Here is a 10770-nt window from a genome sequence, read left to right on the forward strand (position 1 = left end):
GTGGCGCCTGCCACTGGCACTGGGGACTCGGGCCTCCCAAGGAAGCCTTCCACAAGACTCTGCTCTGCAAATGCAGCTTGTCATGTTCGCTGCTGGCACAGCAGCCTCCGCCATCAATTTACAAGGCATCAGGTCCTGGCACATTTTACAATATCCCCTCACCAGTCACTGTGTTCGACTCCATCCTCTCGCAGAGCTACACCTAGAAGAAACAGCCAAGATCTGGGAAAAGACTAGGGAGGGCTCAGCTCCAGCTTCCCTCCACTTGAGGAGGGATTTCAAGCATCTCCTCTTGACGACAGACTGACAGAGGGGGAAGCTGTCAGCAGAACAAAGAAACCAAAGTTTCTCCACAACTTACCCCTGATAAATTCTGTACTCCTAGCCACAATCATGAATAGTCTGCAAATAAACTTACCTTGGTTCCAGCTCTGGACATTTTCCGTTCCAGCCAAGCTCCCCAGTGCTGGAGGAACGTCAGAAACTGTTACAAACAGCCAGGATCCGAGGCACCCTTTTTATAATGGGCTTGTTTTAAACCAGACAGCCGCTTTGTCATGAGAATAGGATCCAAAAATTGAGTCAGTGATTCCGAGGCTATAGCCGGTTTCTAGAAAAGCAAACAGGATTATGGAATAAAGGAAGGCTTCACCATCCTCCCTTTGTTACCATTTGCTGAGTCAGAACACCAAAACTCTGCCAAACGCACTCAAAATGCACAGCCCCCTGCCAAGTCCTGGAGGACGGGGGGCAATTTGGCTGCTTTCTCCCTTTCAAGCATGTTAAACAAGAAGGTATCCTCATCAGCTCTAAAACGCCCATCCCCATTTGTAAGGAAGAGACCCAATATTTATCAGAGAATGTTCCCATGCAGTGAAGGATGCAGCTAGGAAACGGTCAACATTGTAGCCTCTGTGTAGAGGCTCTGCTTCAAAAGCTCCTAACAGAAACAACTGTGCAGCAAAGAGGCTGCGTATTTTTATAGCACACATTCAACTTGAGCTATATTGCTCCAAATGGTGCCTGACATAGAGGAAAAGAAGTATGTCTGGCCGCACACCCACAAAGTGAGTGATTTCACACATCAAATAGTAAAGAATGTGCCTGAATTTCTGACAAAATCTGCCAGTGTCTCAAATTCAACTCAAAACTCTTACACCACTGTCTGAGGTTTAAGCAAAAGTCCTTCTTTTTGCTATACTCTGGCCCACTGAGCAGGGAGGGCAAGCATTGCTGGCTTATGTACGCGTACACCCCCCCGCCAGTGCATTATGAAAAAACACCTCTGCAGCTATTCACTGCACCAGCCCAAAGGCTTAGTGAAACAAAGGGAAACGAATTTGGCACAGCAGCGCCTGAAACACACAGACCCTATTTCAAATCTGTCAGGACAAGCAGTCTTGCAACAGCAGCTCTGTGTGCCACCCCATGTACACTACCGCAGCTCTGCTAAATGCAGTCAGATATGACAGTCTGAGACAGACATGCTCAGCAGCATCCCGTCCTCTTCCCATTTTAGGTGTCTTGAATCGCCTAGTTCTGTTGCTTAGATTTTTTTTTTTTAATTCAAATGCTGTCTCATGAAGATCAGAGTTCAACCACAATCCAGGTCCTATCGAAAGGTAACTCAGTAGGTTCACTAGGACATCTCAAAGCTCCACTGCGGTCACTTTGAACATCCCTCCTTTAAAAGCCGGTTAAATATAATAAACTCGCCTTGCGTTGCATGACCTGCCTCCCCGGGAGCCAAGAGACCTTCAGAAAAGCTCTAGCACCACAACAGCTGTGTACACCAGAGCACTAAATGCCCCTGCCTTCCTCTCACTCTCAGGTTGGATAGCTCTTCACAAGACACATACAGCTGCTGCCTTCAGTCATCCATGCAATGCCTTTGCCTACTTTGCCTAGCTTATTTAAGTGCTCAGCTACGAGCACATCTCCCCAAGACAGGTTCCACTAGCACATGAGAATGGCACTCATTCAAGCTGATACTCTTTACAAGAAATATTAAAGGCAGGAAACAGTGTTTGTATTAAAATGCTGTGCTAGGGCAGCCTTCAAAACCTTCAGCTCCATGGCTGTTAATAAATTAGCACTTTTCTCTCAGCTGACCAGTTCACATTTCATTAAGCAGTAAAGATGTCTCTCTCTAACACCCACTGTACAGGTAAAACCCTTTCCCTAGGACATGTGTCAGGCTTATCTGAGAACTCTGTTTTATTGACATTTGTCAAAACAATGCAAACGTGCAAGAAAGTTAATTCCATAAAATCACATTGCTTAAGTGCCATCTTCATATAAAAAAATCAAACATTTCTTTTTCACATTTATAAAAACAGTGCAGCTGGCTTGTACCATAAAGATGCATGCCATGGCCAGGGCCCTGTGCCCAGCTCTGCACCAGGAAGGGCTCCTTTGCTGGATAATTGCCCACCATGGACACTAACCATGATGACAGCCTCCCTACTAAAAGATCTGCAACAAGGCGTACTTGTTCATGATCCTCTAGTGACATGCACCTTCTCAGTTACCAACAGAATAGTTACAGCACATTTCTGAGAAAGCGGCAGTGATTAGAAATCCTAAAGCAGACAGACAGTCCAATCCATGCTGAGGCTGGGCGTCAGGTCCACATCAAGTGTGTTCAGGGAGGATGGCTGCAAAGTCTTAATCAGAACTGTTTTCAGTATATCGCTGCCTGTTCCCAGATCTCTGTAACAAAATAGAGGAGCAAATTTTACTCCCAACACTAGCAAAGAAAAAGCAACTCAAAGACTAAAGAAAAGAGAAAAAAAACAACTTTCTAACAGTTTGAAACATGCAATGGCAGAAAAGCATGATAAGGGCTTGTCTCCGGCTCCTAAAACACTTCTACTTGGGAAGAGAAAGACACTACAAAGTAAGTATTATTTGAAGTTTCACTCGATTCTCTTCAGCAAAAAGTGAGACAGGTAAGTACAGACATTAATACACACAGTCCCTTTGAAAGAGCAGCTGTTCAAATAAGTTTTTACATCAGATTATGTACAATATGCCTATCTGCCTTTACAGACGGACACAGATGTCCCTGACAAATCCAAGAGAACACCTGCAGAGAACAAGGGAGGTGCTGAGTACACAGGGAACCGATTCAAATTGAAAAGAGGTTTTTGACCGCAAAATAAGAACTAAAACCAAATGCAAAGCTCTTGGGATAATGTCCACTGAACAGCCTCCTACTTCTTCCACTTCTGCCTAGGCTGTGCATACAAACATGGGACAATTCTTCTAGATAGAAAAGAATCAAGAGAAACAGGCCCTCTACTCACCCTTCCTTTCCTTTTGCTGTACAGGAACACAATGCTATCCTGCTGCCTGCTTGGAGCCTACCGCAGGAGGGACAAGGCTATCCAGCTGCTGACGGTTCCCTGTCTGAACCAGCCATTCATAGAATTTGTTTTCTACCAGCATCTGGAACTGTTTCCTCTGATCCCTGAAACCAAAAGAAGATCAGCAGGGAAGTGTGTAAAGGTCACATTTATTTATAATATTACACTTTTAAACCTCACCTTCACTACCAAAACAAGCCTCCATATATATCAGCTAAGAGCTGGGCTTGGTTCATGAACTGCCTGTACCAGGAAGAGGTTTTTACCAAGTGAACAGGACTACAATGAACCCCAAAAGCAGAACTCATCATGCAAACTCCCCAATCCCACTAGCACAGCAACCCTGCTCCACAGGGCGGCCTCTGCTTTACTCTTAGAGAACAGATTAAAAACTGTCTGAAAAGCGAGAAAAAGAAGATTAGTAACCAGCATTTAAGCACTGAAGCCACAGAATTCTGTTCTGACAGCATCTGAGAGGATGGAGATCAGGAAAAAAAAAACCGTGCATATAAACAACACCCCTCAGATAATTCCCAGTACTGGTAAATAACTTTTGGGGTGTTTTTGGTAAGACCAGCAATAACAGGGTATACCACTAAGCTCAGGCTCTCTGGCACTGGTCAGATGTCCGAGAGCAGTGCAGGCTCACGGCAGTATTTCTCCAGAATAGCATCCCAGCCATCTGGGATCAGCTCAGCTCCACAATTTCTTAAGCCAAAGGTGGCATGAGTAGAGTAGCTCCTGCTGCACTTTTTTTTCCTATGAGCTTATGCAATTCCTTTCAGAACCCACATAAAAAATGAACGTTTTCAATACCCTGTGGAGATTTTATGTGTTTTTGCTTTGAACTCATTCCTAATTTGATCTGCTGATCCCATCCTGTACTGGGAAAAGCAGCAAACCAGCCCTATTCATTTTTGTGCCACTCGGTTTCAGAGAGGTTCAGTGTACCCAGACCCTTTTTTCAAGTTAAAGGCTCTTCTTTGTACTATCACTTCCATTTGAGACATTCCCCAGAAAGCAGGGTTCTAGGACAGAAACTAACCTAAATTCCTCCCCAGTGAATGTGAACACCAAGGCAGTCACTTCTTTCTTCTCCTAGGGTTTTATCTTCTCCAAGTGCTTTTTATATACCTTGATCTGCTACTGACCCTGAAAGACTTTCTGTCTGATATGCTCGGAAAATGAATAAACAGGATTTTATGCTTTTGCAAGTTGTTCCTCAAGCTGTCTTATTGGTCCTGTCTTAGGGGTTTTTACTTTCAGCCTGGCAGGATTTACATTCTTCTTTTGCCCCACTTTCCTCATTCAGACAACTTCAACTTCTTGAAAGATGTCTTCTTATTTCTAACATTCTCTTTCACCTCCCCATTCAAGCATGGCAGCTTTTTTCTTTCTACAAGTCTGATATCCTGTTTGTTCTAAGCTTCCTAGTTGTCTCCCTAGTTGTTTCCCTGCCTGCAGAAGACAGAGACATTTTACACTGTCAGCTGCCCAGTTTCTTTTCAGCAAGCTTCTAAACTTGGCAGAGTGTTCCCCCTTTTATGAAATAAGCCACTCCAGCACTGAGCTCTTGCCTCTTGTGACTGCTGTAGAGGATGTTAAATCTAAGCACATCATCCGTATTACCTCACATTTCTTTAACAGTAAGATTTTGACAGGCCTAACACCTTCACAAAACCCTGGGGTGAGAAGCAGCAGCCCTGGGAGAACAATGGCTGGAGGGGGAAGAAGAACCTTAGATGAGGTTGATAGACACAACGGATGACTCTAGCACAAGGGCTGAAGTTACAACTTTCATCTCTGCTGCCCTTCAGGACTCAAGGACTGAGAGTTTTGAAGGTTTTTACACCTCTGTCACCACCACTACTGCTCAGCCACCCTCCACCTGTAGCAAAATCCTGCCCCAGAATCCTTTCTCCCTCCCAGTCTAGAGCTCTTTCAAACTGTAGGCTCCTCCACGCTCGGCACAGAGGCACCTGGATTTCAAAAAGGAACAAGGGAAGCAGAGGCTGCTCCTCCAAAACAATGAATGATCAAATCGACTAGAACTCCTTGGCTTGGTATGATGGGAAGTGTGGACAGTTTGACCCAAGAGGTGGTTTTCATATTCTGTGTTCCCCACAGGATAAAACCCTCCGAGATCACTACTTATCAGCATCCAGTTACACGCCCGTTATGAGTCATTGACTGAGCACAGAACAGAAAGAAAATCTATACAGCTCAAGTGCAGCTTAGGGAACAAAAGTTGTTCTCATCTCTTCAAGCCTTTACAATTGAATATCTGGGTTTCTATCCCCATTCTGTATTTGCAAAGGAAGCCAGGTCCTTCAGGTTGCTGCATCAAAACAGTTCACAAAAAGATAAAAGCAGCTAAACTGAAGTTGGCAGAGATTTGTACCCTTGCCTGATCTGGCTGGCTGCAGAAGAAAGCACATTGACAAAGGAAACAAAGTGAACTTTTTCAGAACTCTGCAACAGGTGCTGAGAAAGCAAACAGACATGCATCAGTACATAAGATGGGCTAGGATAGGCGTAGCTAGCACAGTAAAAGCTGGGCAGAGGATTCGATGTGATCTGATAAAAAGGACTTTAAAAGCTACTGTCCACGAGGTGATCTACTGTAATGGTCCACATGCACATTCTTAGCTCACCTCAGCAACAGATGGGACAGTATTTTAAAGCTTCGACCTCAATGTAAAGGTTGGGCTAAGAGTGACCACCAATCAGCTGCAGAGCAATAATTAGTTGAGCTGCTGTTCAGGGTACGTGCCCAGATCTCACCCACGGCAGCACGCGACACTGGAAGCAGAACAGAGACAGCAGAGAGACAGTACCCAGCGTGAGATAAGTCATAAACCCTTACTGCCAGGGTGGATCCCTCACCTCAGCCCTCAACAGTATCTAGGCATGTTTTTTCTTGAGTATCACAAGCTAGGAAAATGCAATCATGACAAAGCACCTCCTTCAGAGTTACGACTGTGAGCATTATTCCTCTCACTATATTAATAGCAAAGACCAGGATCCCAAGATTGCTGTAGAAATGGCATGTGAGACATGGCTCATGCAAATCAATCCATTATTAAAGCATTTTTGTTGAACCACATCAAATGAATCTTCTGTTTGTATGGCTGAGCTGAGCTTTAACGCAGCTCACATGTTCCTGTTCGGATACAGCACTCACTTGGTCAGGCCCGCCTCCTTCACAGTTTTCTGCCAGATCTGTACCTTCTGCTCTCGCTGACTCACTGCCTTCTGATACACGTGGGGAAGCCCACCCGGCGTCTCCGTAGTGTCTCCTTCCATCTCAAAAGGAATCACAAAGGTGTAGAAGTCTGAGGGCGGCAGGAGGCGGAAGACACTTGTGTCGCCGTTCTCCTTGCACACCAGCATGGGGCTGTCCCAGTAGTTTGGCAGAGTGGCCAAGCCCACCTGAGCCATGTGGTCTTCAAGCATTGGATAATGGGTGTGGAAAGGGGCAAAGCTGACTGCTTGGTTCCCCGAGAGGATGAGAGGCTGGGTAGGCGTGAGAATGTAAAAAGTACAGCCAGCAGTGGAAGAAAGGCACAAACGATGGCAAACCACAATGACCTTGACATTGTCACAGCTGTGGACGTGAACAGACGCCTGCACAGGGCCAAGGACAAAAGTGCTGTTCCGGCACTTCTCAATGGTCACAGATCTGTGAAAGAACAAGAGAGCAAGGACACAGTGAGCAGAAAAGAGCAAAACCAGGACTTTTTCACTGCTTAGTCCATCTAACAAGAACTCAGCACTTGAACAAACTTGCTGGAAAGACATCTAGCTGTGTCCCAGGAGAACAAAAACTCACCGGAGAGGAGAGAGGAGATAAATGAAGGACTCGTTGCAGCGATGAATTCTTATGTGAGCCCCCACCAGAGTGTCCGAGCTCTTGGCCAGTGTCTGCTTGTACACCTGGCTCATTATCACCATGGGGAACACCTCAGGCACCACACGAGTATTGCAGGCAATCTTTGCTCTCCTGGTTGTTCCTTCAACTGCAAAATAAAGTTAACCAACACATTTAAAATGAAAAAAAAAAAAAAAAGCACAAAAAGGCTATACATGGTTCCTAAAGAGACACAGACATGATGGTTCACTCTCCACATCACTCAACAATCCCTCAAGAAAATAATCAGCCCAAAACTTCAAGGACGGTACCATCAAACTGCGTCACTTCATGCACCAGTCATACCATCCACCGATGCCTACTGGGCAGGTCAGCAGTACGTAGCAGTCAGAAGCTCCAGAAGTCGGGGCACATTGAAAGATCAAAAACACTTCAGGATTATTCAGGGGCAGCCAAAGCCTCCCACAAGCTACAGACAGCCCTGACGTAGGCACCTCCATTTCCAGAAGTCTGTTCCTGAACACAAGACTTAGCTTGGCAGGAAGATCCTTAGGGCAAGTTTTATGTTGAAAGTGGGAACTGTACGTTTTAAGACAGTGAAATGCTCCGTCTACAGTACAATCCTTGAGCAACCTCACTGTCCTACCTAACGCGCTGCCATTCTTATGATTGTGCAGTCACAGGAAACAAAACACTGATCCGAATTTTTTTCTCCTAAGGTGGAAGGTGCCTTGGCTCCACTGTCATGTCCCTGCAGGCGAGGGGCTGCAATTCAAGGCAAGGAAACCTAGATCAGTAATCAGCTTTGCCACAAACACATCACATTATCTATTCTCTGTGTCCAGCCGTACTTGAATAATGAGGATAGTGATAGTGACCTCACTCAGAGGGGCTTTTGAAAATAAAGTCATTAATGCTTGCTCACGAAAGTGATCCAAGGACCGGAAAAATATGCACAGATGTCATGCAGCACCCTCTAGTCCCCCTCTAAGCTGTCATTTTCCCCATCTCCACTGACAGTAGGACAAAAAGGAGGCAAACCCCCACCCCACTGCCAGATCCCTGGTCAGCAAGGGAAGCTGAGACGGGAAAGTTATTTCTAAAAATAAAGGCAAGGCCTGTAGCTACCTTGCTGTGCCCATGCGAGTTTCTTTCCAGACTTGAGGCAGGCAGTCATTCCAAAAGGGTTTGTCGTCAGGCAAGACCGCAGCCAGCTCTCTAGCTTGGGGAAAGAGAAGGCTTTGGAGACCTTTGAGTAGCCATTCTGCCTGTGACAGGGCTGCCAGAGGGCAAGCTCGTGCAGAGGATGGACCGTCCTGGATTTGTTCACGGTCCCTTCAATAAGAAAGCTGAGGGCACAGACGGCTTCGTAGGACACCAAGCTACTGTGGGTGGAATGGGAGGAGGCAGTGAGCTGCTCCGGCTCCAGCAGCAGTTCCAGCATATCCGAGAGGTGGCCCTGCACGAAGGCACGGTGGTCCTGATCGTTCCAGTTCTTAGCGGGCAGAAAAACACAGAAGAACGAGGTGAGTTCTCACAGAGCTGACAAGCTCCACCAACAGTATACAATGCATCCTTGCTTACACTTGTTCTAAAAGAGGGAAAGCAAGTCAACTGTGGTGCTCTCTCCTGCTCACTGCTTCTGATGCTCTGCTCTTCCAAAACACAGAAAGGAAACCGGACTCATCAGCAACCTCCCCCCAAAAAGAAAAAAACATTTTATTCTAACCCCAAGTACCAAATATTTCATTCTAGAAAGCAGAAGCAGACTCTCCTACAATGCTTCCCACACAACTTCAGCCAGCTGCTGCTGGCAATTGAAGGTAGGAAACAAATCAATAACTGACAGTCAAGGTCTTGCAACTGCTCTATTGGAAAATCGCTGCATCTGTTCCAGACCTTCAGATATGATTAAGTGCCGCCTTCCGAGGTGCTGCGGGGAAAAAGCAGAGGGTCATTTCTTCATACCGAGCCGACCAATAAACCAGACGACCTCTGAAAGAATCATTAGTTCAAATTCTAAAGGGCTGCATATCGAAAAAAAAGCAGAAGACTGGAATTATGGCAGACATTAATAAAGACAACCTTTGCTGGCCTGCAAACTGCAGAACAAGCAACACACAGCTGTGATTACACATTGGCCTGACCACCCGTGAGGGCTGTAGCCAAAAGGGCGTAACAAGCAGCTGCGAGCGTCTTGTCTAGCGGCTGGAGATCCCTGCCCTGTGACAGAAACCCTCTTGCACCGGACAAGCCTCGCTACGCCATTTCAAAAGGGGGCACGGTTCACATCAGGCATCACTGAAGCTGGGGGAATGTCTCCCGATCACACAGGGAAAAGTAACACCAGTGGAAACAGCCCCAGTCCCATCGGGACCAAAACCTCTGGGAGGGGTGCCATAGCAGCCAAGACGCATCTCCTCCTGTCCAGAGTTTTATGTAACAGCTACAGTTAAAAGAAAACATCAGCTTTTAAATAACACTGGATGCTCCATGGCCACCCAACTCACAGCCCTGTACCGGTTCCTCTCATTTCTTTTTTCATTTGTTCAATCTTTCAGTATAAAGTTACCCAGTGCCTATTTTTAATTATTTCAGCTTGTTCCAAGCTACATTTCACTAGCTCGTACAGCTCACAACATCATAGCTGTGACAGAAATCCACTGAGGTTTGCAGCTGGCCTTTATAATGACGTTGCCAATCTGTAATTCACTCTCAAGTACAGAGCTGCCCACAAGCTGCGCCCGATACATCCAACTCACTTCGCTTCTTTCAAAATACTTGATAGCATTTTAAAAGGAAACGTTAGCATTTCCACATGGTTGCTCTACAGCTGACCAACCAACTCCCCTCTCTGAAATACAACTTAACGCTAGGGACCATCCTGGGATCCTAACGCTCTACAGCGGATCACGGGAAAGCTGCCTCCAACATGAGAAAAGCTTCCCGTTTGACTAAGAATTGCCAAGACTCTGAGAGAACTTTCGCAGTTGGTCTCAGACTCTAGGGAATTCCCGTGGACAACTTTTGCTAGTAAAGCTGCAGAGAACACACCAACTTCATTTCGTTTACTATTGAGCGAAGTATCTCCAATTTGACTCTAGCTTAGACTTTACCACAGGGACGGTTACACCCTCCCAGGAACAAACCAGCCACTTTTCAGCCCACCTCAAGGCAGGACTTTGCAGCTTCCCACACAGCCGCGCAAGGAGAATCCTACAGCCACGAATACCTTATTCTCGCTGGTGGATTTTCCAGTCAGGCACGGAGACTTGGTCCTGGGGCTGGGCCATTCCTCCCCGATCAGAGACGTTCGCAGAGAGACCTTGTTCACCTGCTGGACGTACAGGAACAGCAGGAACTGCAGAGTGTCTGCCGACAGCTAGCCGAGAGGGGAGAAAAACAGGCGTTAGGATGGGCTGGGCTCTCCCCACGCCCGCCCGGCCCGGGATGGGGCTCCTGCCTTGCTCCGCTCCCGCTCCAGCTCGTCGGCGCTGGCGCAGGCCGCCTCGGCCTCGGCCCACTCGAGGC

General features: G+C 46.6%; 2 protein-coding genes across 2 annotated transcripts in view; both read right to left on the reverse strand.

Moving 5' to 3' along the window:
• CRYGS (crystallin gamma S) overlaps positions 1-2576 on the reverse strand; it is a 9975-nt gene extending 7399 nt beyond the window's left edge. Inside the window, exons 1-2 of the mRNA XM_009284971.2 lie at positions 2492-2576; positions 419-610 (exon numbers count right to left, since the gene is read on the reverse strand). Coding sequence (XP_009283246.1) covers positions 419-439 — 21 coding nt within the window. The 5' untranslated portion in view covers positions 440-610; positions 2492-2576. The remainder of the gene's footprint in view (positions 1-418; positions 611-2491) is intronic.
• On the reverse strand, positions 2196-10621 carry TBCCD1 (TBCC domain containing 1; the record flags this gene model as incomplete). Its single annotated transcript, XM_009285001.1, has 6 exons — positions 2196-2712; positions 3309-3472; positions 6553-7050; positions 7201-7387; positions 8368-8734; positions 10472-10621. Coding segments are annotated over 5 exons (1332 nt in total), but the record flags the coding sequence as incomplete, so codon positions are not given.
• Positions 10622-10770: the final 149 nt, after the last annotated feature.

This window comes from Aptenodytes forsteri, unplaced genomic scaffold (genome assembly GCF_000699145.1).
Source record: "Aptenodytes forsteri isolate BGI_AS27 unplaced genomic scaffold, ASM69914v1 Scaffold679, whole genome shotgun sequence".
NCBI classification, from domain to species: Eukaryota; Metazoa; Chordata; class Aves; order Sphenisciformes; family Spheniscidae; genus Aptenodytes; species Aptenodytes forsteri.